The following is a 27,589-nucleotide window of genomic DNA, read 5'->3' on the forward strand; positions in this document are numbered from 1 at the left end:
GGTTACTTGCATACCTTCTCTACTTATTTCTTTACCTCCGTTCCCATATACATGGACTGGATTAATACAGCCTCTCAGTTCATGCAGCCTGTTTTTTTTCTTTCTTTTATATATGCTTGCCTTTCCCACATTAGCTGGGTCTCAACAAGAACAGACATCTGGGCCTTACATGAAAAATTCTTACTTAGCTCCCTCCTCTGATCCATCTATAAGAAAGTAATAATACAGGAGGTAAAGATTCCCACCCCTCTCACTCCTGCCCCTCTTCATTACCTTCTAAGACAAACAGAAGACACAATGGCAGAGTCCTTTTCCCTAATCCCCTTTTTTCTAAACACCTTAATTTCTGTCAGAGCATCTCCTTGGGGTTTTCATGTTTAGTCCATGTAGGAATCATCAACATTTCACTTGGCAACCTTCAACACACTTTCCTAGCAAATCAAACTGAACATCGAAGTTCAAAAGGAACACGTTCATTTTGGGCTTTAAGGTGAATAAAAAACTAAACATACAAAAACTAAATGATACACTTAAAACTTTGCTCAGTGCATGGAAAGGCATCTAAGAATGTATGTGCATCTTCCTTTTATCAATATAAATTATTCCAATTCTCTGTAGAGATCATCCATCAAAAGCAAGAGGGTGCATGCACAAGCTTTCTCAAACACTATAACCAATAACCATCTTTCTACATCGATACTGGACACCTTAACAATAAAGCTTCAAAGCACTTTAACAGTCAATACAGTGTTCAACAATAATAACTGAGCGAGTCTTGGAGACTTTTTACCAGATACCCATTTGATTACACAATTCCTCACATTTCACTGGTAATTACTAATTTCTGGCAGGTAATTACTATATACAGTACTTGTAAAAACTACTCAACACACCCAAATGTATGAATAAGCAATAAAACTAGGATAATATACCTTGTGTGTTTTGAAGTGGCAAACCTAGAGGAAGAGCACCACTGGCAGCAGAAAGGGAAGATGGGTGTTGGGAAGCCTTTGGTCTTTGCCGAGGAGCCACTGATGTGCTCTCTATCACTGGTCCTGCAGCTACACGATTCATTTTGACTGATGACTGTTGTTCTCTTTCACTTACTAGCTGGCACAGTTGGTCCAGAGATGGCACAGTCATATTCTGAAGGGAAACATAAGCATATGCTTCATTACAATTTCTCAACAATGGTGTCTATATTCATATTTAAAAGGGTGGTGATGTGCACAGAAAATAAAATTTGGTATGACACTGAATACAAAGTTAATTGTACTCTAAAGGATTCTTTTTTGTTGAAGGAGTCAATCATATGGATTCTTTCTAAAGTAAATACATTTCTAACACCAAAAACTGTTTTCCTAAAAGACACAGATAATCAAATTTAAAACCAAATCATCAATACTGGCAACAATGCAAAATATTGATTCTCACACAATAAAAAACAAACAATAGATTAATTGAAAATAAAATGATATCACTTCACTAGTGCAGGAAAAACTTGGGCTAATTCTATTTATATGTTACAGCAGGCTTATAACCCAGCACACATCTCATGTCTGCCATATGTTTTTTGGCAAAATCAATTACCCCAAGCCCTGTGCCCCAATGCTGACATCACCCACACACCACAAAGTGGGTATTCTGATAAAACACCTTTCAAGGGAAATGACCAAAAATCTACAAATCATCCAGAAACTGTTCCAGTGAGACTGATAACTTTATTCTTTTCTCTCTTACAAACCACATTTCTCTAGGCCCAGGTGACAAGAACAATCTCTTCAACCATGACAGTCAGAAGGGTAAAGGGAGAATTTTTGACAATCCCCTTAGTCTTTATCACATCTTCAAGTAACTGGAGGTGAACAAACTCCCCCTTGACTGCAATAATTGTTTCTCCAGTGAATTTCAGTTGAAGCACTTGGTTCATATATTTCCCAAGAGAAATCAGCTACCCAAACTGTGATCCTCTTCCTTAGAAGAGCATTAATGCAAAGCATTTGGAATATCTGCCCTTCACCCTATTTAGGGGGGTCTCTCAGATAAGTCAACCATATTATGATGACGGAATATGATGAACCTTCAGGGATGAGAGTCAGACAGAGTGACAATACAAGTATGAGTGGCTTTTCCATCAGTAGATGGTAGGACCTATAGAAGGCTTTTCTATTAGTAGATGATAAGTCCCATAAAAGTCTCTTCCATATCTTATCCCTTAATCTACTTACTTTGAACTGCATTTGTCAAGTACCCTACTGGTGAACATCCAGTGGTGAGAAGAGTACAGCAACTAGATGCACGCTCTTAGTCCAAGCAGCCAGCTAATGCATGCATTTCCACTCTCATTTGTTTTTGCAGCTTCATCAATATTGGCAAGTTATAAACTGCATGAATTAATAGTTTACTGTCAATCTGTCAGTGGAAACGTGTTAACGAATGGGCAGGCCTCACTCCATTCTAGAAGAGAATTTTCACGCAGCTTTCAGGAATCTAAACATCATTAACTTTTTGATCAACATGGGCCATGCCACAGTGCACAATGTGTAGGTTATGCAACTAAGCAGTGTTCCTTTTTAAGTTGGGTATGACTAAGTATGTTAAACATCACAGCCTAATCTGATACTCTGCCACAAGTATACACAGAAGATATAATTTCCCCACAACAATTACAGAACCCGACTGTCCCCTTGCCTCTTATTTTCAATACCCATGAGTTGATCAGATAACCCTGACCTGGCTTTCCTCTCCTTGCTTGCAAGATAAAGCTCATAGGACTGAAGTATTGAGCATTTTGGTACATCTCTGGACTTGGGTGAGGATACACGTCACTGAGGATTAGGCAATACTGAGTGGGACCAAAAAAAGGAAACGAGCTAAAGACAAGCAAGATCACAAGGAAGCTATGGCCAAGTTTAAGACATAGTATCTGACTTCTCTGTACACAATTATGAAAAAAGGGCATCATTGCCAAGTCATGATTCAGACATGATAATGGAAAAAACTTATTCTGACTTCTGAGTATTCAAAACCGATGAACAACTAAAAATAGTAACAAGGGAAAGGCAGAAAGAATTTATTCACTCTATCAATAATACTCTTATTTCAAATGACCTGTATCTGATCATGTCTTACATTGACGTTTCTGACAGGACATTCTCTACTGGCCAACTTGAAGGTCAAACTGGCAACTTGGTAGATGTCTGGCCGTGTGTCTGGGTCTAGGTCCAACATATAACCTGCAAAAAGAAAGTAAAAATCATGATTTCATAGGAAACCCGATTGCTGCTTATAAGAGTAAACAGAAACACACATTCATTAGGACCAAAGACTGAGAGTTAAAAATGGCAGACTGCTATCAAAAGATAATATACAGAGGGACACAAAGTTTTAATATTCTATTGTCTCTATTACACTACAACTCACAGTGGCTCTTGAAAAGCTTTCTCTATGTAACACAATCTGTACAAATTTCTTTGGGTTCACTCACAAGTATGTCCTTGTATACCCCTTCTCGACTCTGTCTCCATTTCACTTTGGGATGTCCTCTATATTTACTTCCATTCACTTCAATCGTACCTATTCATTCTCTCCAAATGTTCATACTAAAACTAGTGCTCCATCTCATTTTTACTAACACTTGTATTTATGAATACCAATATCTCCTCTGATTTCCTCACTCCTCATTCTATCATTAAAAACCCCCTCATTTACTCTTTAAAGGAAATCACTCTTAGCTACTAAAAACTTGAAATACATGAGGGATGGATCTCATTACTTTTCTTAAATTTCTGTCAGTCTACCTTTTGAAACTATAGTTACAAAGCTTTGATTCCATGATCCTTAGTGTTTTTCTTTTTGTCTACCTGCCTTTAATGCAGGTATTGTCAGAAACAAATGAACAATGGTATCATTTCTACATAATTGTCTGTCTATATCTCTGACACTCATTCCCTCCAGCAACTCAACTTATCCCTGTCCTTATACACCTCTCTCATATACACCATTCCACACACTCTTCCACCATTTTTCCCCCTCCAGTACTCTTCCACTTTGTCTCCTCATGTCACAGGTGGTCTTCCTCTCAAACCAACCCCTTTTAATTGTACTATCATACACTCTCCTTGTAAAATCCCATCCAGCATTCTATCTACCTGCCAAACACCTCAAAGTATTTAATTTCCCTTACTTTACCACTCCACAATTAATTCCCTACCATACCACATCTCTCATACACCACCTCATTTCGTTCTTCATTCCATCTAGTAATACCGCATGCTCCTCTCAAATAGCTAATTTCCACAGCCTGGTTTCATGACTTCTGTGACATTCCATGTTTGTATTTTAGCTGCATAGATCAGGGTCAGGAGAAAGATATCAAAACATCTTTTTTTTTTTTTTTTGCTGTCTCCCGCGTTTGCGAGGTAGCGCAAGGAAACAGACGAAAGAAATGGCCCAACCCACCCCCATACACATGCCTTGATTCAATCCACTGACAGCACATCAACCCCGGTATACCACATCGCTCCAATTCACTCTATTCTTTGCCCTCCTTTCACCCTCCTGCATGTTCAGGCCCCGATCACACAAAATCTTTTTCACTCCAACTTTCCACCTCCAATTTGGTCTCCCTCTTCTCCTCGTTCCCTCCACCTACGACACATATATCCTCTTGGTCAATCTTTCCTCACTCATTCTCTCCATGTGACCAAACCATTTCAAAACACCCTCTTCTGCTCTCTCAACCACACTCTTTTTATTTCCACACATCTCTCTTACGCTTACGTTACTTACTCGATCAAACCACCTCACACCACACATTGTCCTCAAACATCTCATTTCCAGCACATCCATCCTCCTGCGCACAACTCTATCCATAGTCCACGCCTCGCAACCATACAACATTGTTGGAACCACTATTCCTTCAAACATACCCATTTTTGCTTTCCGAGATAATGTTCTCGACTTCCACACATTCTTCAAGGCTCCCAGAATTTTCGCCCCCTCCCCCACCCTATGATCCACTTCCGCTTCCATGGTTCCATCCGCTGCCAGATCCACTCCCAGATATCTAAAACACTTCACTTCCTCCAGTTTTTCTCCATTCAAACTCACCTCCCAATTGAATTGACCCTCAACCCTACTGTACCTAATAACCTTGCTCTTATTCACATTTACTCTTAACTTTCTTCTTTCACACACTTTACCAAACTCAGTCACCAGCTTCTGCAGTTTCTCACATGAATCAGCCATCAGCGCTGTATCATCAGCGAACAACAACTGACTCACTTCCCAAGCTCTCTCATCCCCAACAGACTTCATACTTGCACCTCTTTCCAAAACTCTTGCATTCACCTCCCTAACAACCCCATCCATAAACAAATTAAACAACCATGGAGACATCACACACCCCTGCCGCAAACCTACATTCACTGAGAACCAATCACTCTCCTCTCTTCCTACACATACACATGCCTTACATCCTCGATAAAAACTTTTGCTTCTAACGACTTGCCTCCCACACCATATATTCTTAATACCTTCCACAGAGCATCTCTATCAACTCTATCATATGCCTTCTCCAGATCCATAGATGCTACATACAAATCCATTTGCTTTTCTAAGTATTTCTTACATACATTCTTCAAAGCAAACACCTGATCCACACATCCTCTACCACTTCTGAAACCACACTGCTCTTCCCTAATCTGATGCTCTGTACATGCCTTCACCCTCTCAATCAATACCCTCCCATATAATTTACCAGGAATACTCAACAAACTTATACCTCTGTAATTTGAGCACTCACTCTTATCCCCTTTGCCTTTGTACAATGGCACTATGCACGCATTCCGCCAATCCTCAGGCACCTCAAAACATCTAACCTTATATATTTCTAACTTCAAGTCTAACCGTATATATTCAACAACCTATCATCATTTAGATTTTTTAAATATAACTACCTTCATTTTCTATATACAGACTGAACCTCTTCAATCCAGCAATCTTGGGAACTGGCCAGTGCTAGACCACAGAAAATGTTGGAAAACATAAACTGACCCCTAAGGGAACCACCTATGTAAATATATGACCGACCCCTAGTCTTGCAAGCTCATTCCACATACATATTGCTGTATTATCAAAGGCAGAACAAAGCTTAAAACAGGAAATAATACAACCATTAATGCTTCCAAACAAGGTTTTTATTGTTACATCAGATTACATCACAAGCATCCTAAAATGGAGACTCCACATTATCTTGGGCATGGGCTCTTCATGGCATATGACGCCAATACAAGGCAGATTCGTCAGCATTATACACATGCTCTAGGGCTAAGTTTTTGTCTGCCACTAACAGTGCAAATTCATACACAAACTTTATCACAGCTTTGTGTCAAGTATTTAATGTAATAAGACCATAGGTGAGAACAATGGAAGTAAGGGGAGTGGGGGAGGAATGGGATGTATTTAGGGAATCAGTGATGGATTGCGCAAAAGATGCTTGTGGCATGAGAAGAGTGGGAGGTGGGCTGTTTAGAAAGGGTAGTGAGTGGTGGGATGAAGAAGTAAGAGTATTAGTGAAAGAGAAGAGAGAGGCATTTGGACGATTTTTGCAGGGAAAAAATGCAATTGAGTGGGAGAAGTATAAAAGAAAGAGACAGGAGGTCAAGAGAAAGGTGCAAGAGGTGAAAAAAAGGGCAAATGAGAGTTGGGGTGAGAGACTATCAGTAAATTTTAGGGAGAATAAAAAGATGTTCTGGAAGGAGGTAAATAGGGTGCGTAAGACAAGGGAGCAAATGGGAACTTCAGTGAAGGGCGTAAATGGGGCGGTGATAACAAGTAGTGGTGATGTGAGAAGGAGATGGAATGAGTATTTTGAAGGTTTGTTGAATGTGTCTGATGACAGAGTGGCAGATATAGGGTGTTTTGGTCGAGGTGGTGTGCAAAGTGAGAGGGTTAGGGAAAATGATTTGGTAAACAGAGAAGAGGTAGTAAAAGCTTTGCGGAAGATGAAAGCCGGCAAGGCAGCAGGTTTGGATGGTATTGCAGTGGAATTTATTAAAAAAGGGGGTGACTGTATTGTTGACTGGTTGGTAAGGTTATTTAATGTATGTATGACTCATGGTGAGGTGCCTGAGGATTGGCGGAATGCGTGCATAGTACCATTGTACAAAGGCAAAGGGGATAAGAGTGAGTGCTCAAATTACAGAGGTATAAGTTTGTTGAGTATTCCTGGTAAATTATATGGGAGGGTATTGATTGAGAGGGTGAAGGCATGTACAGAGCATCAGATTGGGGAAGAGCAGTGCGGTTTCAGAAGTGGTAGAGGATGTGTGGATCAGGTGTTTGCTTTGAAGAATGTATGTGAGAAATACTTAGAAAAGCAAATGGATTTGTATGTAGCATTTATGGATCTGGAGAAGGCATATGATAGAGTTGATAGAGATGCTCTGTGGAAGGTATTAAGAATATATGGTGTGGGAGGCAAGTTGTTAGAAGCAGTGAAAAGTTTTTATCGAGGATGTAAGGCATGTGTACGTGTAGGAAGAGAGGAAAGTGATTGGTTCTCAGTGAATGTAGGTTTGCGGCAGGGGTGTGTGATGTCTCCATGGTTGTTTAATTTGTTTATGGATGGGGTTGTTAGGGAGGTAAATGCAAGAGTCCTGGAAAGAGGGGCAAGTATGAAGTCTGTTGGGGATGAGAGAGCTTGGGAAGTGAGTCAGTTGTTGTTCGCTGATGATACAGCGCTGGTGGCTGATTCATGTGAGAAACTGCAGAAGCTGGTGACTGAGTTTGGTAAAGTGTGTGGAAGAAGAAAGTTAAGAGTAAATGTGAATAAGAGCAAGGTTATTAGGTACAGTAGGGTTGAGGGTCAAGTCAATTGGGAGGCGAGTTTGAATGGAGAAAAACTGGAGGAAGTGAAGTGTTTTAGATATCTGGGAGTGGATCTGTCAGCGGATGGAACCATGGAAGCGGAAGTGGATCATAGGGTGGGGGAGGGGGCGAAAACTTTGGGAGCCTTGAAAAATGTGTGGAAGTCGAGAACATTATCTCAGAAAGCAAAAATGGGTATGTTTGAGGGAATAGTGGTTCCAACAATGTTGTATGGTTGCGAGGCGTGGGCTATGGATAGAGTTGTGCGCAGGAGGATGGATGTGCTGGAAATGAGATGTTTGAGGACAATGTGTGGTGTGAGGTGGTTTGATCGAGTAAGTAACGTAAGGGTAAGAGAGATGTGTGGAAATAAAAAGAGCGTGGTTGAGAGAGCAGAAGAGGGTGTTTTGAAATGGTTTGGGCACATGGAGAGAATGAGTGAGGAAAGATTGACCAAGAGGATATATGTGTCGGAGGTGGAGGGAACGAGGAGAAGAGGGAGACCAAATTGGAGGTGGAAAGATGGAGTGAAAAAGATTTTGTGTGATCGGGGCCTGAACATGCAGGAGGGTGAAAGGAGGGCAAGGAATAGAGTGAATTGGAGCGATGTGGTATACAGGGGTTGACGTGCTGTCAGTGGATTGAATCAAGGCATGTGAAGCGTCTGGGGTAAACCATGGAAAGCTGTGTAGGTATGTATATTTGCGTGTGTGGACGTGTGTATGTACATGTGTATGGGAGGGGGGGTTGGGCCATTTCTTTCGTCTGTTTCCTTGCGCTACCTCGCAAACGCGGGAGACAGCGACAAAGTATAAAAAAAAAAAAAAAAAAAAAAAAACCATAGGTTGGTATTTGACTTTGGTCAACTCTTGTTACTACTGTTGTTTAATTGTGATCATCAAGGCAGCCAGCCCACACTGCATCAGTCCCAGAAGGGCAACTGGCTCGTACACTCTCTCTCTTGCCCTGTATGTATTGCTGTTGGTTGTTTGATAGAGAATTGGAGTTTTTATCAATTCTTTTACTACAATCTTACACTACAAGCTTCCGCATCAGCATTATACTTTTCTCTGCACACACTGTGCTGAAATTCCATGTCTCCTCTTAAACTTGTGTAACCATCCTTGCAAATATTCAGTCACAGTCTAGTTTTAGTTCTCTATGAAAAGCTTTGGTCTGCTCGATAAGCATCTCCCCAGAATTGCTTACACCTTCATTATGTTGCAGCACAAACCACTTTACAAGTGGTGTCTAATTGTGTACTCCTGGCACCTTTCAAAGTTTTCTGAAACTTTAAACTTTTCTGGCTTTCATTTTCAGCAAAAAACTGAATATAAGAAATTAAGAGGACTGTTAATAAGCTTGGCTGCAGTTTAAACATTTTGGTGCCTTAGGGCTATTAACAGCACCACCCTGGTGGCAGATCCACAAACTAATGGTGGCAGATTCAAGACGTGCTGGACCATGGGATTTGCCAGACCATAGAGCATCAAACTGAGAGACAAAACCTGTACTCACAGTCAATTTTCTAAAACACACTCCCAAATTCATTCAGTGGCTCTTGTTTTTTTGCAAATCTTTACAACCAAATCATCTCTTTAACATAAGCAGACTGCAAGATTTACTTTCACCAAAAGACACACCTTTTTCATATCACTTCATCATATCTAAATACTAAATAACCTATCTATCTCTGATGCCTGTTCCAACTGGAACTTCCTCAAGGGGTAGGTAAGGCAATAGAGTCTCCATAATTAGTGCTGCCCCTTAGCCTTTTGGGCCACACTCTTAATATAATATATATAATCTTAAATCTATCATCAAAACATTCATGAAGTTGAATAATTCTAACACATGTAATACTGTATATTTGTCCTCCCACATGACATACTTATTACAGTACTCAATCCATTACTTAGTACACAAACAAATACCTTTTCTCCTTCAAGAAAAATGAAACAAACACAGTTCTTTTCTAAAATGTTTTCTGTACCGTTCTCATGATGTGAGCTTCTGCACATCCAAGTCCTTTAAAAAATCTACTTTGCTCCACTCTGTCACTTTATTTCAAATCTACTCCTTTTATATACAATCAATATCTTCAAAATTAGTTGTTTGTATAAAGCTGCAAAATTTCTTGTATCACCATTCATTATTTGACTTGAGAGCACTTTGCTATCACTGTATTGTTGACTGTATTATTGACTGGTTGGTAAGGTTATTTAATGTATGATTCATGGTGAGGTGCCTGAGGATTGGCAGAATGCGTGCATAGTACCATTGTACAAAGGCAAAGGGGATAAAGGTGAGTGCTCAAATTACAGAGGTATAAGTTTGTTGAGTATACCTGGTAAATTATATGGGAGGGTATCGATTGAGAGGGTGAAGGCATGTACAGAGAATCAGATTGGGGAAGAGCAGTGTGGTTTCAGAAGTGGTAGAGGATGTGGATCAGGTGTTTGCTTTGAAAAATGTATGTGAGAAATACTTAGAAAAGCAAATGGATTTGTATGTAGCAATTATGGATCTGGAGAAGGCATATGATAGAGTTGATAGAGATGCTCTGTGGAAGGTATTAAGAATATATGGTGTTGGAGGCAAGTTGTTAGAAGCAGTGAAAAGTTTTTCTCGAGGATGTAAGGCATGTGTACGAGTAGGAAGAGAGGAAAGTGATTGGTTCTCAGTTAATGTAGGTTTGTGGCACGGGTGTGTGATGTCTCCATGGTTGTTTAATTTGTTTATGGATGGGGTTGTTAGGTAGGTGAATGCAAGAGTTTTGGAAAGAGGGGCAAGTATGAAGTCTGCTGGGGATGAGAGAGCTTGAGAAGTGAGTCAGTTGTTGTTCGCTGATGATACAGCACTGGTGGCTGATTCATGTGAGAAACTGCAGAAGCTGGTGACTGAGTTTGGTAAAGTGTGTGAAAGAAGAAAGTTAAGAGTAAATGTGAATAAGAGCAAGGTTATTAGGTACAGTAGGGTTGAGGGTCAAGTTAATTGGGAGGTAAGTATGAATGGAGAAAAACTGGAGGAAGTAAAGTGTTTTTGATATCTGGGAGTGGATCTGGCAGCGGATGGAACCATGGAAGTGGAAGTGAATCATAGGGTGGGGGAGGGGCGAATATCCTGGGAGCTTTGAAGAATGTGTGGAAGTCGAGAACATTATCTCGGAAAGCAAAAATGGCTATGTTCGAAGGAATAGTGGCTCCAACAATGTTGTATGGTTGCGAGGCATGGGCTATGGATAGAGTTGTGCGCAGGAGGGTGGATGTGCTGGAAATGAGATGTTTGAGGACAATATGTGGTGTGAGGTGGTTTGATCGAGTAAGTAATGTAAGGGTAAGAGAGATGTGTGGAAATAAAAAGAGCGTGGTTGAGAGAGCAAATGAGGGTGTTTTGAAATGGTTTGGGCACATGGAGAGAATGAGTGAGGAAAGATTGACCAAGAGGATATATGTGTCGGAGGTGGAGGGAACGAGGAGAAGTGGGAGACCAAATTGGAGGTCTTAACATGCAGGAGGGTGAAAGGCGGGCAAGAAATAGAGTGAATTGGATCGATGTGGTATACCAGGGTAGACGTGCTATCAATGGATTGAATCAGGGCATGTGAAGCGTCTGGGGTAAACCATGGAAAGCTGTGTAGGTATGTATATTTGCGTGTGTGGACGTGTGTATGTACATGTGTATGGGAGGGGGGGTTGGGCCATTTCTTTCGTCTGTTTCCTTGCGCTACCTCGCAAACGCGGGAGACAGCGACAAAGTATAAAAAAAAAAAAAAAAAAAAAAAAACCATAGGTTGGTATTTGACTTTGGTCAACTCTTGTTACTACTGTTGTTTAATTGTGATCATCAAGGCAGCCAGCCCACACTGCATCAGTCCCAGAAGGGCAACTGGCTCGTACACTCTCTCTCTTGCCCTGTATGTATTGCTGTTGGTTGTTTGATAGAGAATTGGAGTTTTTATCAATTCTTTTACTACAATCTTACACTACAAGCTTCCGCATCAGCATTATACTTTTCTCTGCACACACTGTGCTGAAATTCCATGTCTCCTCTTAAACTTGTGTAACCATCCTTGCAAATATTCAGTCACAGTCTAGTTTTAGTTCTCTATGAAAAGCTTTGGTCTGCTCGATAAGCATCTCCCCAGAATTGCTTACACCTTCATTATGTTGCAGCACAAACCACTTTACAAGTGGTGTCTAATTGTGTACTCCTGGCACCTTTCAAAGTTTTCTGAAACTTTAAACTTTTCTGGCTTTCATTTTCAGCAAAAAACTGAATATAAGAAATTAAGAGGACTGTTAATAAGCTTGGCTGCAGTTTAAACATTTTGGTGCCTTAGGGCTATTAACAGCACCACCCTGGTGGCAGATCCACAAACTAATGGTGGCAGATTCAAGACGTGCTGGACCATGGGATTTGCCAGACCATAGAGCATCAAACTGAGAGACAAAACCTGTACTCACAGTCAATTTTCTAAAACACACTCCCAAATTCATTCAGTGGCTCTTGTTTTTTTGCAAATCTTTACAACCAAATCATCTCTTTAACATAAGCAGACTGCAAGATTTACTTTCACCAAAAGACACACCTTTTTCATATCACTTCATCATATCTAAATACTAAATAACCTATCTATCTCTGATGCCTGTTCCAACTGGAACTTCCTCAAGGGGTAGGTAAGGCAATAGAGTCTCCATAATTAGTGCTGCCCCTTAGCCTTTTGGGCCACACTCTTAATATAATATATATAATCTTAAATCTATCATCAAAACATTCATGAAGTTGAATAATTCTAACACATGTAATACTGTATATTTGTCCTCCCACATGACATACTTATTACAGTACTCAATCCATTACTTAGTACACAAACAAATACCTTTTCTCCTTCAAGAAAAATGAAACAAACACAGTTCTTTTCTAAAATGTTTTCTGTACCGTTCTCATGATGTGAGCTTCTGCACATCCAAGTCCTTTAAAAAATCTACTTTGCTCCACTCTGTCACTTTATTTCAAATCTACTCCTTTTATATACAATCAATATCTTCAAAATTAGTTGTTTGTATAAAGCTGCAAAATTTCTTGTATCACCATTCATTATTTGACTTGAGAGCACTTTGCTATCACTGTATTGTTGACTGTATTATTGACTGGTTGGTAAGGTTATTTAATGTATGATTCATGGTGAGGTGCCTGAGGATTGGCAGAATGCGTGCATAGTACCATTGTACAAAGGCAAAGGGGATAAAGGTGAGTGCTCAAATTACAGAGGTATAAGTTTGTTGAGTATACCTGGTAAATTATATGGGAGGGTATCGATTGAGAGGGTGAAGGCATGTACAGAGAATCAGATTGGGGAAGAGCAGTGTGGTTTCAGAAGTGGTAGAGGATGTGGATCAGGTGTTTGCTTTGAAAAATGTATGTGAGAAATACTTAGAAAAGCAAATGGATTTGTATGTAGCAATTATGGATCTGGAGAAGGCATATGATAGAGTTGATAGAGATGCTCTGTGGAAGGTATTAAGAATATATGGTGTTGGAGGCAAGTTGTTAGAAGCAGTGAAAAGTTTTTCTCGAGGATGTAAGGCATGTGTACGAGTAGGAAGAGAGGAAAGTGATTGGTTCTCAGTTAATGTAGGTTTGTGGCACGGGTGTGTGATGTCTCCATGGTTGTTTAATTTGTTTATGGATGGGGTTGTTAGGTAGGTGAATGCAAGAGTTTTGGAAAGAGGGGCAAGTATGAAGTCTGCTGGGGATGAGAGAGCTTGAGAAGTGAGTCAGTTGTTGTTCGCTGATGATACAGCACTGGTGGCTGATTCATGTGAGAAACTGCAGAAGCTGGTGACTGAGTTTGGTAAAGTGTGTGAAAGAAGAAAGTTAAGAGTAAATGTGAATAAGAGCAAGGTTATTAGGTACAGTAGGGTTGAGGGTCAAGTTAATTGGGAGGTAAGTATGAATGGAGAAAAACTGGAGGAAGTAAAGTGTTTTTGATATCTGGGAGTGGATCTGGCAGCGGATGGAACCATGGAAGTGGAAGTGAATCATAGGGTGGGGGAGGGGCGAATATCCTGGGAGCTTTGAAGAATGTGTGGAAGTCGAGAACATTATCTCGGAAAGCAAAAATGGCTATGTTCGAAGGAATAGTGGCTCCAACAATGTTGTATGGTTGCGAGGCATGGGCTATGGATAGAGTTGTGCGCAGGAGGGTGGATGTGCTGGAAATGAGATGTTTGAGGACAATATGTGGTGTGAGGTGGTTTGATCGAGTAAGTAATGTAAGGGTAATAGAGATGTGTGGAAATAAAAAGAGCGTGGTTGAGAGAGCAAATGAGGGTGTTTTGAAATGGTTTGGGCACATGGAGAGAATGAGTGAGGAAAGATTGACCAAGAGGATATATGTGTCGGAGGTGGAGGGAACGAGGAGAAGTGGGAGACCAAATTGGAGGTCTTAACATGCAGGAGGGTGAAAGGCGGGCAAGAAATAGAGTGAATTGGATCGATGTGGTATACCAGGGTAGACGTGCTATCAATGGATTGAATCAGGGCATGTGAAGCGTCTGGGGTAAACCATGGAAAGTTCTGTGGGGCCTGGATGTGGAAAGGGAGCTGTGGTTTTGGGCATTATTACATGACAGCTAGAGACTGAGTGTGAGCGAATGGGGCCTTTGTTGTCCTTTCCTAGCGCTACCTCGCACACATGAGGGGGGAAGGGGATGTTATTCCATGTGTGGCGAGGTGGCGATGGGAATGAATAAAGGCAGACAGTGTGAATTGTGTGCATGTGTATATATGTATGTGTCTGTGTGTGTATATATATGTGTACAATGAGATGTATGAGTATGTATATTTGCGTGTGTGGACGTGTATGTATATACATGTGTATGGGGGTGGGTTGGGCCATTTCTTTCATCTGTTTCCTTGCGCTACCTCGCAAACGCGGGAGACAGCGACAAAGCAAAATAAATAAATAAATAAATATTAGTGGATGGGCCATTCTTCGTCTGTTTCCTGGCACAACCATGCTGATGAGGGAAACAGCAATTAAGTATAACAATAATGAATATTCCTCAAGTGTAAAAACATCAAGAAGTTTTGACCAAGTGGTAATGCGAATTTCTTGTCTAAAGTTTTCTAATTTGCTTGCCTGTAATCTAGAATCAATAGTTTGTTGTCATTTATTTCATAATCTAAATTCATCTCTTGTCTAATCAAACTGTGATCACTGTTTGACAAACTCTTGTCTACTTTGCAAGAGATGATTAAGTATGTGTCAATAGTGGGGCCAAGATCAAGAATGTTTTTACCTCTAGTTGGTTTTTCATTAACTGTTCTAGAAAAGCATCTTCAATCAGTTCTGTTAGTCTCGTTCCCTCTTGGTCACCTCTTAATGTGTTCCGGTTCATGTTTGGACTGTTGAAGTCTCCTACAATTACAACCTCTTCAATCTCTATTATACTTTTGATTTCATTGTATAATATCTTATTGTCATCTTCTTTTTGCTTGGGAGGTCTGTAAATAATGCCGAGACGTAGTTTACTTTTGAACTTGTTGGTAATGTCACTGTAGAGAGTCGTAAATGTCTGTGTGTCTACTCTGCTTATCTTAATAGCACTTAGATTGTTATCAAAGAAGATCAAAACTCTCCCACCTATCCTGTACAAGCGATCTTTCGTAAACAGTTTCCTACCATGAAAAATAAATGAGGCTTTTGAATCCATACAGATCTTTCATCCTTATTACATGAAAGTTAAACAGCATAAAGTATACATACTTGTAATGATCAAAGAGGAGCTACTGCTCCACTGCTATCAGAGATGAGTGAATTGTGTATCTTTCATATACATGTATATCTTAACACTTCTTTTTTCTTCTTCAACTGATGTTATGATTTTCATTTTGATTTTATCAATTTACAAATATATGTGTATGTGGGTGGGTTGGGCCATTCCTTGTCTGTTTCCTTGCACCACCTTGCTAATGCAGGAGATGGCAGTTAAGTACAATAAAATAAATACAAAGACAATAATCTATACTTTACTGGTAACTTTATCAGTACCATAACATTTAAATAGGTGCTAAATATATATATCAGAAGAAATTGGCAAATGCAACAACATGACTGCACTTCCCTGTGTCATTTCTGCATGGTAACTGAGAGCGACTGTCCCATTAAAGCAACTGTCGACCCACCTACCTACCCCTACTCAAAGTATGGCCTTGAAACTATGTCTACATCTCTGATGCCCATTCCCTTCAGGAACTTCCTTCAAAGGGTGGCCACGGCAAAAGTCTCTCCACTTATCCCTGTCCTTACATGCCTCCCTCGCATACACCATTCCTCACATTCTTCCTATCTATCTCTCCCTCCAGTATTCCTCCAATCTATTTGCCCATGTCACAGGTGGTCTTCCACTCACACAGCCTGGATTCTCGACCTCTGTGCCTCATTCCACATCCATGTTTCAAGTGTACAGGTCAGGGTTGGAAGGACTGTGCTGTCCCTTACTCCTCTCTTAAATTCCATACTTACACCTTTATCCTTCACTATTCTATTAAGGGACCCAATGACTCTTTTACCCTGTACTGCTCTCTCTCTTATATCTCCTTTCATGTCACCACATTTACCGAAGACAGCTCCCAGATACTTAAATTCTCTCACTTCCAGTTTTCCCCCATATCCAGAGCACAATTTAGTACACTTTCTTCTTTTACTCTATATGGTTTTACAAAATCTATTCTTTCACTCTGCTTCCTTTCAAACACCATTACTTTACTTACACTAGCATTTATCTTCAATCTCCTCTGCTTGCACACATCATAAAACACAACCTTCTGCAACTCCTCTTCACTCTCGCAAACAACACAGTATCATCTATACTCCATCTCTGCAACCCTTTTCCCTAGTTATGCTTTCATCTCTCTTATCATTCCATCCACATATAAATCAAAAAGCCACTTAAACATCACACAACCCAGCCTCACACCTACATGTATCCCAAACTTTCGCTCAGCATTTCATCCTCTCTTACACATGCATTTGCTCCAATATAGAGGTCTTTACACTATTCAACAGTTTTCCCCTATACCATATATTCATAACACATCCCATAAAGCATTACACTTGACTCTGTCGTATGCTTCCTCCAGATCCAAAAAAGCTACGTACAACTTCTTATCTTTTACTAAATACTTTTCCATGGTCATATTTACTTCAAAAATGTGATCCATCCACACACCCCCTACCTTTCCTAAAACCCCCTTGCTCTTCACTTATTCTACATTCAGTCACTTCCATCTCTATGTCAATCAAGATTCTTGCATGCACTTTTCCTGGTATATCTAAGACTTATCTCCCTATAATTGCTAAACATATCCTTCACACCTTTTCCTTTGAATAAAGGAACAATAATAGCTTTCACCCAACTCTCTTCTATTTCCATGCTAAATTACATGTAAGATGCATCCACTCGCATCACACTTTCTCCTCCCTATTTCTGCCATAATCCCATCCACTCTAGGTGCCTCTCCTACCTTCAACCTCATTATTGCCCTTCTGACCTCCCTCTTTGCTATAGGCCCCTGTACTTGTACCTTCTTCCTTCCCTACTCCATACTCATGCATGTAACAACTGCTGCCTCCCATTCTCCCACATTCATCAGTTTTTCAAATATTCTTTCCATCTTCTTTTCACTTCCTCCATTTGATTCAGCAATTTCCCTTCCTTACTTCTCACATCAACATTTCCACTCTTTCATCCACCTCTTTCCTTCTTCACCTTCCAGTACAATTTCTTACTCCAAAAGTTTTCACTTAACTTCCTTCCAAAATTTTCATCTACTCTTTCTTTGCTTTCCTCCATCAGTTTCTTAACATTCCACTTAAATATTCTGTATTCTTCCCTCCTCCTTTGCTGAATTTCCACTGGTACATTCCTATTGAGCAATCTATCATATGCCTTTTTCTTCTCTTCCACAGAATTTCTCATCTCTTCTGTCCACCATGCATTGTCCTTTTTATTCTTGTATCCAACTACTGATTCTACACCCTTTACTAGTATTCTAAACATTTTTAACACTTCATTCACACATGACTGGATTCCTACATTCAATGCACTTTTATCTGAGCTTTCAGTTACCTTCCTCCCTATATTTTTCCTGATTCATCTTCTCCCTAGCCAACACTTTCACCTCTTCATTCTTCCTTACACTTCTCCTTGATCCTCATCAACATAAGAACCACAAAATGGTCAGTCTCCAAAGAAACCTCTCATGACTCTAGCATTTTGCACAATCTTTCTAAATCTTTCACCAACTGCCACATAGTCAATAACTGCCTTTTGCCCTTTGCTTCCATCATTCCTCATCCATGTATATCTGTGGATCATCTTGTGCTGAAAAAAGGGGTTTGCAAGGAATAAACCCCTCTCAGCAAAAATGTCCACAAGATAAGTTTCCATTCTCATCTACTCCAGGCACTCCCCATTAACCATTTCACCAATTCCATCACAACCCATTTTCACATTCATATCACCTAATGCGACCATGTTTCTCTCATCCTCAAAACTGTTTAACAAGTCATCTAAATTCCTCCAGAAAAGCTTCATTTCATCCTTACCTTGCACAGACTTCATATTCACAGGTGCATATTCACATACCAATGCATATTTCACAATCCCAGTCTTTCCTTTTCCCCACATTATTCTTGATCCATTCCATCCATGCTCTGGAACACCCTCCCACACTCTTGGTGATAGCAGAATTGCACATCCATCTTTTCCTCTTCCTTGATAGTTTTCACTCATTCCAATCCATACCACACCTACTTCTATGCTCCCCCATAACTTGCCTTGAAACTGTGGCATGAATTCTCATTGTAAAGACCTTCATCTGTGGATGTGGATCATATGGAAAAGGTCTTCATATGTGAATGTTACAAGGTTAAAGAGTTATGATAAAATCTTTGAATACTTACGAATAAGTGCTAGCAAGTGTTTGGAATATCTTGCATTATCCGGAATAGTGAAGTTCCCTGAAGAAATTGCCAGTGGACTTTCGGCAAATGGCAAAGTGAAAAAACAAAGCTTGTATAGCATGCATCCTAAGGCCTGAAAGGGAGAAAAATAAAATTAATTGTAAAATCTGACAAATATTTTGCATGAAAAAGTAAAAGAACTCTTTTGATATGTGATAATTCTTTTTTTTAAATGCTGTTATTTGTAAGTTCCAAATTCATGATTTCAACAGAAATTAGCTTTTGAGAACATACATTCTTACAAAGCAAAAAGTCTCATGAAATGAAATAAAGTTTGCTCAAAATAATTATTTATTTATATTTACTATACTTTGTCGCTGTCTCCCGCGTTTGCGAGGTAGCGCAAGGAAACAGACGAAAGAAATGGCCCAACCCCCCCCTATACACATGTATATACATACGTCCACACACGCAAATATACATACCTACCCAGCTTTCCATGGTTTACCCCAGACGCTTCACATGCCTTGATTCAATCCACTGACAGCACGTCAACCCCGGTATACCACATCGATCCAATTCACTCTATTCCTTGCCCTTCTTTCACCCTCCTGCATGTTCAGGCCCCGATCACACAAAATCTGTTTCACTCCATCTTTCCACCTCCAATTTGGTCTCCCTCTTCTCCTCGTTCCCTCCACCTCCAACACATATATCCTCTTGGTCAATCTTTCCTCACTCATTCTCTCCATGTGCCCAAACCACTTCAAAACACCCTCTTCTGCTCTCTCAACCACGCTCTTTTTATTTCCACACATCTCTCTTACCCTTACGTTACTCACTCGATCAAACCACCTCACACCACACATTGTCCTCAAACATCTCATTTCCAGCACATCCATCCTCCTGCGCACAACTCTATCCATAGCCCACGCCTCGCAACCATACAACATTGTTGGAACCACTATTCCTTCAAACATACCCATTTTTGCTTTCCGAGATAATGTTCTCAACTTCCACACATTCTTCAAGGCCCCCAGAATTTTCGCCCCCTCCCCCACCCTATGATCCACTTCCGCTTCCATGGTTCCATCCGCTGCCAGATCCACTCCCAGATATCTAAAACACTTCACTTCCTCCAGCTTTTCTCCATTCAAACTCACCTCCCAATTGACTTGACCCTCAACCCTACTGTACCTAATAACCTTGCTCTTATTCACATTTACTCTTAACTTTCTTCTTTCACACACTTTACCAAACTCAGTCACCAGCTTCTGCAATTTTTCACATGAATCAGCCACCAGCGCTGTATCATCAGCGAACAACAACTGACTCACTTCCCAAGCTCTCTCATCCCCAACAGACTTCATACTTGCCCCTCTTTCCAAAACTCTTGCATTTACCTCCCTAACAACCCCATCCATAAACAAATTAAACAACCATGGAGACATCACACACACCTGCCGCAAACCTACATTCACTGAGAACCAATCACTTTCCTCTCTTCCTACACGTACACATGCCTTACATCCTCGATAAAAACTTTTCACTGCTTCTAACAACTTTCCTCCCACACCATATACTCTTAATACCTTCCACAGAGCATCTCTATCAACTCTATCATATGCCTTCTCCAGAAGTCATTCATAAAAAAGCAGCTCTTACTGTGGGGGCAACACCAAGCATTCTCAACCCATATGATGCATATAATTATAAGGCTGGGCAGGAACTGTAATTGTAAAACCTTAATTGCATTATCTGCATTGGTATAATCAACATATTGCCAAAAATACCATTCGGGCTAACCCTTCTTACCCTGGGGGATATCATGCTGAAAAGAGGAGTTACCAAAATTTTCTTTCTCTCCTTTTTTGTGTTTCTGTGAACATAAATATTTTGATACCTACCTTGTTCCTAAGATCAAGCACTCTGCTTGTGGTTACTTATTTTTCTAATAGGATGTTACAACCAACTACCCCACTTGAAATTAGAGTCACATGCAAAATAAGAACAATGACCCTATGACTATTTCAGCTCATGAAAAAATAAACCAAGCAATGAGCCATACTTTTTTAATGGAAAACAGAAAAATGCTCTCTTAATCACACATATGGAAATCAGTCCTTCTGAATGATGATAAAAAACTGCAAATACAAGTTCAAAAGCATGCTCCGGAGGTTTAGTTACCTAAGACATCAAACTGAACTCATTCTGGCAGGAATCCCAGGTTTATATAAGTGTAAACTACATCCCTGGAGAAGGGAAGAAAAAATTCTACCTCCTTATTCCCTCCATGTCCTAGAAGGTCACTAAAGGGGGAAGAAGCAGGAGGCTGGAAACACTCCCCATCTTGTTTTTAGTTTCTAAAAGATGGTACAAAAGAAGCCACACAGGGAGGGCTCACCCTTGAAAGCTTAGGTTGCAGTGTCTTAATGGGTGTGGAAGTAGCCACGACGAGAAGAAAAGAGAGATAGATAGTACATTTAAGACAATGCATGAGACAGTGTGAATTGGATTGACATGGTGCACAGTTTAACGTGCTGTCAATAGTATGAATCAGGGCAAGTGAAGTAGCCAGATAAACCAGTGAAAGGTCTGTGGGGCCTGGTTGTGGATATGGAGCTGTTGCTTACACATGACAGCTAGACAACTGATTTAAGGGAAAGTGACTTTTTTTCATATGTTCCTGGCATTACCTCAATAATGCAGGGAAAGGGCTATCAAGTATGAAAAAAAAGTATTGTACAAAACCCAAGCAAAAGCTAGGAATAATGAACATAAAAGAGGCTCAAAATACTACCAACCCACAAGCCTCACTGGATCAGGCAAGCAAAATCCTCATACAGCATACTAGAGAAATCATCACAGAATTCAGATTTAATTCATAAAACAAAGACAATGTAACCTACCCATATATCTGACTTAGTTGTGATTGGTCGGCCAAGATACAAGTCTATCATTTCTGGAGCACGATATGCTAAAGTAGTATAACGCTGAATTTCCTCTTCTACTCTTGATATGCCATCTGTTGTCCCACATAATACCCGTGCCGTGGCAGATCCAAAATCACATAAAACATAGTTGCCTTCACTACTAATAAGGATATTCTCGACCTGAGAAGAAAAAAGTACACTTAATAAAAATCAAACACTGGGGAGGGAGAGAGAGAGAGAGAGAGAGAGAGAGAGAGAGAGAGAGAGAGAGAGAGAGAGAGAGAGAGAGAGAGAGAGAGAGAGAGAGAGGGGGGGATACAAAAAAAAAAAAAAGGGAAACTAACATTTGTCATTCAACACAAAGTTGGTGAAAATCGCTATTTCTAAAACATATATATTTATCTATCTATTCTATCTATATTACCGAGACCTGCTCCAACTGGAACTCACTTAAGGGGGTAGCTACAGCAATTGAATCTCCATAAGTGGACTCCAGTGCAACTTCTTAGCCTTTACTGCCTCACCCTTAACAGGCCAAGGGCAGAGGGCAACTCTAGTGCAGTGTTTGCAGAGGTTCCTTCCTAATGTTCCTACTGACTACTACTAAACTAATGTGTCTACCTATGCTCCTACCTACTACTTGTACCTAATGATTTTACCTAATGCTCCTGCCTAAATGTACTTACCTACTACAGCCATCTACAGGTCCTAACATTTTGCCAAAAGGCAGGGCTAGCACATAATGCTCACTGCAGGAAAATCTAGAGTTACAAAGAATGGGCTTTGCAAGTTAAGTTTTGTCAAGTGTTATGTGTAACAGGGAGAGACTATGTTTGTGGACAGAATGCAAGTAGTCAAAAGTGTGGGTGTGGCAGAAAGGAAAGACAGCTACCTAGGTCAGAGAAGTGCAACAAGACATCCACTAAAGCGCTGGCTCCCTACACAACTACCACTAACCCTCCCAATACCCAGGCAAGTAGTACTAGCAATGTACCTCCCTAGTCGCCAGCTGCCTACCAAATAATTCTTTTCATACCTATTCGCATTTCTCATGTTAGCAAGGTAGCTTTAAGAACAGAGAACTGAGCCTCAAGAGGGAATATCCTCCCTCGGCCCCCTTCTCTGATTCCTTCTTTTGGGAAATTGAAAATGGGAGGGGAGGATTTCCAGCCTCCCACTCCCTCACTTTTTAGTCGCCTTTCACAAAACGCAGGGTAGAGGATGTGTGGATCAGATGTTTTCTTTGAAGAATGTGTGTGAGAAATACTTAGAAAAACAGCTGGATATGTAAGTAGCATTTATGGATCTGGAGAAAGCATATGATAGGGTTGATAGAGATGCTTTGCAGAAGGTTTTAAGAGTATATGGTGCATGAGGTAAGCTGCTAGAAACTTCCACAAAGCATCTCTATCCACCCTATTATATGCTATCTCCAGATCCATAAACGCTACATACAAATCCATCTGTTTTTCTAAGTATTTCTCACATACATTCTTCAAAGCAAACACCTGATCCACACATCCTCTGAAACCACACTGCTCTTTCCCAATCTGATGCTCTGTACATGCCTTTACCCTCTCAATCAATACCCTCCAATGTAATTTCCCAGGAATACTTAACAAACTTATACCTCTCTAATTTTAACACTCTCCTTTATCCTCAGGCACTTCACCATGATCAACACACATGCTGAATATCCTTACCAACCATTCAACAATACAGTCACCCTCTTTTTTAATAAATTCCTGAAGCAGGAGTTGTGGGAATATGTGACTGAGTGTAAGTAAACACTAGATTGATATGGGTAAAACCGAAAGTAGATGGAGAGAGACTGTTAATCATTGGTGCCTATGCACCTGGTCACGAGAAGAAATATCATGAAAGGCAAATGTTTTGGGAGCAGCTAAATAAGTGTGTTAGCAGCTATGGTGCATGAGACCAGGTACTAGTGATGGGTGATTTAAATGCAGAGGTGACTAATGTAACAGTTGTGGGTATGATTGGTGTACATGGGGCATTCAGTGTTGTAAATGGACATGGTGAAGAGCTTGTGGATTTGTGTGCTGAAAGAGGACTGGTGATTAGAAATACCTGGTTCAAAAAGAGTGATATACATAAGCATACGTATATGTGTAGGAGAGATGGCCAGAGGGCGTTACTGGATTACATGTTAATTGATAGGCATGTGAAAGAGACACTTTTGGATGTTAATGTGCTGAGAGGGGCAGCTAGAGAGATGTCTGATCAGGATTTTGTGGATGCAAAGGTGAAGATTTGTAGAGGTTTCCAGAAAAGAAGAGAACGTCAGGGAGAAGAGAATGGTGTGAGTAAGTGAGCTTGAAAAGGAGACTTGTGCGAGGAAGTACCAGGAGAGACTGAGTGCAGAATAGCAAAAGGTGAGAACAAATGATGTAATGGGAGTGGGGGAGGAATGGGATGCATTGAGGGAAGCAGTGATGGCTTGAGCAAAAGATGTATGTAGCACAAGAAAGGTGGGAGGTGGGCAGATTAGAAAGGGTAGTGAATGGTGGGATGAAGTAAGATTATTAGTGAAAGAGAAGAGAGAGGTGTTTGGACAATTTTTGCAGGGAAGTAGTGCAAATGATTGGGAGTTGTACAAAAGAAATTGGCAGGAGGTTAAGAGAAAGGCATAATGGGTGAAAAAGAGGGCAAATGAGAGTTGGGTTGAGAAAGTATCACTGAATTCTAGGAAGAAAAAGATGTTTTGGAAGGAGGTAAATAAAGTGAATAAGATAAGAGAACAAATGGGAACATTGGTGAAGGGGGCATATGGGGAGGTAACAACAAGTAGTGGCGAAGTGAGGAGATGGAGTGAATATTCTGAAGGCTTGTTGAATGTGTTTGATGATAAGAGTGGCAGATAAAGGGTGCTTTGGTCATGGTGGTGTGCAAAGTGAGAGGGGTCAAAGAGAATGTTTGGTGAACAGAGAAGAGGTAGTGAAAGCTTTGCGGAAAAAGAAAGACGGTGGGTTAGGACAGTATTGCAGTGGAATTTAATACATTTATTTATTATATTCATTTATTATACTCTGTCGGTCTACCGCGTTAGCGCAAGGAAACAGACAAAAGAATGGCCCAACCCCACACACATACACGTATATACATACACGTCCACACACGCACATATACATACCTATACATTTCAACATATACATAACTGTGTACAGAATGGAAAAAGGTGAGAACAATGGAAGTAAGGGGAGTGGGGGAGGAATGGGATGTATTTAGGGAATCAGTGATGGATTGCACAAAAGATGCTTGTGGCATGAGAAGAGTGGGAGGTGGGCTGTTTAGAAAGGGTAGTGAGTGGTGGGATGAAGAAGTAAGAGTATTAGTGAAAGAGAAGAGAGAGGCATTTGGACGATTTTTGCAGGGAAAAAATGCAATTGAGTGGGAGAAGTATAAAAGAAAGAGACAGGAGGTCAAGAGAAAGGTGCAAGAGGTGAAAAAGAGGGCAAATGAGAGTTGGGGTGAGAGACTATCAGTAAATTTTAGGGAGAATAAAAAGATGTTCTGGAAGGAGGTAAATAGGGTGCGTAAGACAAGGGAGCAAATGGGAACTTCAGTGAAGGGCGTAAATGGGGAGGTGATAACAAGTAGCGGTGATGTGAGAAGGAGATGGAATGAGTATTTTGAAGGTTTGTTGAATGTGTCTGATGACAGAGTGGCAGATATAGGGTGTTTTGGTCGAGGTGGTGTGCAAAGTGAGAGGGTTAGGGAAAATGATTTGGTAAACAGAGAAGAGGTAGTAAAAGCTTTGCGGAAGATGAAAGCCGGCAAGGCAGCAGGTTTGGATGGTATTGCAGTGGAATTTATTAAAAAAGGGGGTGACTGTATTGTTGACTGGTTGGTAAGGTTATTTAATGTATGTATGACTCATGGTGAGGTGCCTGAGGATTGGCGGAATGCGTGCATAGTGCCATTGTACAAAGGCAAAGGGGATAAGAGTGAGTGCTCAAATTACAGAGGTATAAGTTTGTTGAGTATTCCTGGTAAATTATATGGGAGGGTATTGATTGAGAGGGTGAAGGCATGTACAGAGCATCAGATTGGGGAAGAGCAGTGTGGTTTCAGAAGTGGTAGAGGATGTGTGGATCAGGTGTTTGCTTTGAAGAATGTATGTGAGAAATACTTAGAGAAGCAAATGGATTTGTATGTAGCATTTATGGATCTGGAGAAGGCATATGATAGAGTTGATAGAGATGCTCTGTGGAAGGTATTAAGAATATATGGTGTGGGAGGCAAGTTGTTAGAAGCAGTGAAAAGTTTTTATCGAGGATGTAAGGCATGTGTACGTGTAGGAAGAGAGGAAAGTGATTGGTTCTCAGTGAATGTAGGTTTGCGGCAGGGGTGTGTGATGTCTCCATGGTTGTTTAATTTGTTTATGGATGGGGTTGTTTGGGAGGTAAATGCAAGAGTCCTGGAAAGAGGGGCAAGTATGAAGTCTGTTGGGGATGAGAGAGCTTGGGAAGTGAGTCAGTTGTTGTTCGCTGATGATACAGCGCTGGTGGCTGATTCATGTGAGAAACTGCAGAAGCTGGTGACTGAGTTTGGTAAAGTGTGTGGAAGAAGAAAGTTAAGAGTAAATGTGAATAAGAGCAAGGTTATTAGGTACAGTAGGGGTGAGGGTCAAGTCAATTGGGAGGTGAGTTTGAATGGAGAAAAACTGGAGGAAGTGAAGTGTTTTAGATATCTGGGAGTGGATCTGTCAGCGGATGGAACCATGGAAGCGGAAGTGGATCATAGGGTGGGGGAGGGGGCGAAAATTTGGGGAGCCTTGAAAAATGTGTGGAAGTCGAGAACATTATCTCGGAAAGCAAAAATGGGTATGTTTGAAGGAATAGTGGTTCCAACAATGTTGTATGGTTGCGAGGCGTGGGCTATGGATAGAGATGTGCGCAGGGGGATGGATGTGCTGGAAATGAGATGTTTGAGGACAATGTGTGGTGTGAGGTGGTTTGATCGAGTAAGTAACGTAAGGGTAAGAGAGATGTGTGGAAATAAAAAGAGCGTGGTTGAGAGAGCAGAAGAGGGTGTTTTGAAATGGTTTAGGCACATGGAGAGAATGAGTGAGGAAAGATTGACCAAGAGGATATATGTGTCGGAGGTGGAGGGAACGAGGAGAAGAGGGAGACCAAATTGGAGGTGGAAAGATGGAGTGAAAAAGATTTTGTGTGATCGGGGCCTGAACATGCAGGAGGGTGAAAGGAGGGCAAGGAATAGAGTGAATTGGAGCGATGTGGTATACAGGGGTTGACGTGCTGTCAGTGGATTGAATCAAGGCATGTGAAGCGTCTGGGGTAAACCATGGAAAGCTGTGTAGGTATGTATATTTGTGTGTGTGGATGTATGTACATGTGTATGGGGGGGGGGGTTGGGCCATTTCTTTCGTCTGTTTCCTTGCGCTACCTCGCAAACGCGGGAGACAGCGACAAAGTATAAAAAAAAAAAAAAAAAAAACATAAACACACACAGACATATACATATATACACATGTACATAATTCATACTGTCTGCCCTTATTCATTCCCGATGCCACCCTGCAACACATGAATTGACACCCCCCCTCCCCCCACATGTGCGTGAGGTAGAACCAGGAAAAAGACAACAAAGGCCACATTTGTTCACACTCAGTCTCTAGCTGTCATGTATAATGCACTGAAACCACAGCTCCCTTTCCACATCCAGACCCCATAAAACTTCCTATGCTTTACCCTAGATGCTTCACATGCCCTGGTTCAATCCATTGACAGCACGTCGGCCCCGGTATACCACATCATTCCAATTC

The 27,589-nt window shown here is 40.8% G+C and overlaps 1 protein-coding gene across 5 annotated transcripts in view; it reads right to left on the reverse strand.

Annotated features, from left to right (window-relative positions):
• Nak (Numb-associated kinase) overlaps nucleotides 1-27,589 on the reverse strand; it is a 555,804-nt gene that overhangs the window by 313,557 nt on the left and 214,658 nt on the right. For all 5 annotated transcript variants that reach the window (XM_071680832.1, XM_071680812.1, XM_071680802.1 and 2 more), the window contains 4 exons: nucleotides 21,757-21,960; nucleotides 18,848-18,980; nucleotides 3,133-3,236; nucleotides 933-1,146 (listed from right to left, as the gene is read on the reverse strand). In XM_071680832.1, the coding sequence (XP_071536933.1) occupies nucleotides 933-1,146; nucleotides 3,133-3,236; nucleotides 18,848-18,980; nucleotides 21,757-21,960 (655 nt within the window). The remainder of the gene's footprint in view (nucleotides 1-932; nucleotides 1,147-3,132; nucleotides 3,237-18,847; nucleotides 18,981-21,756; nucleotides 21,961-27,589) is intronic.

The sequence above is a fragment of the Panulirus ornatus genome, chromosome 2, assembly GCF_036320965.1.
Source record: "Panulirus ornatus isolate Po-2019 chromosome 2, ASM3632096v1, whole genome shotgun sequence".
Taxonomy (NCBI): Eukaryota; Metazoa; Arthropoda; class Malacostraca; order Decapoda; family Palinuridae; genus Panulirus; species Panulirus ornatus.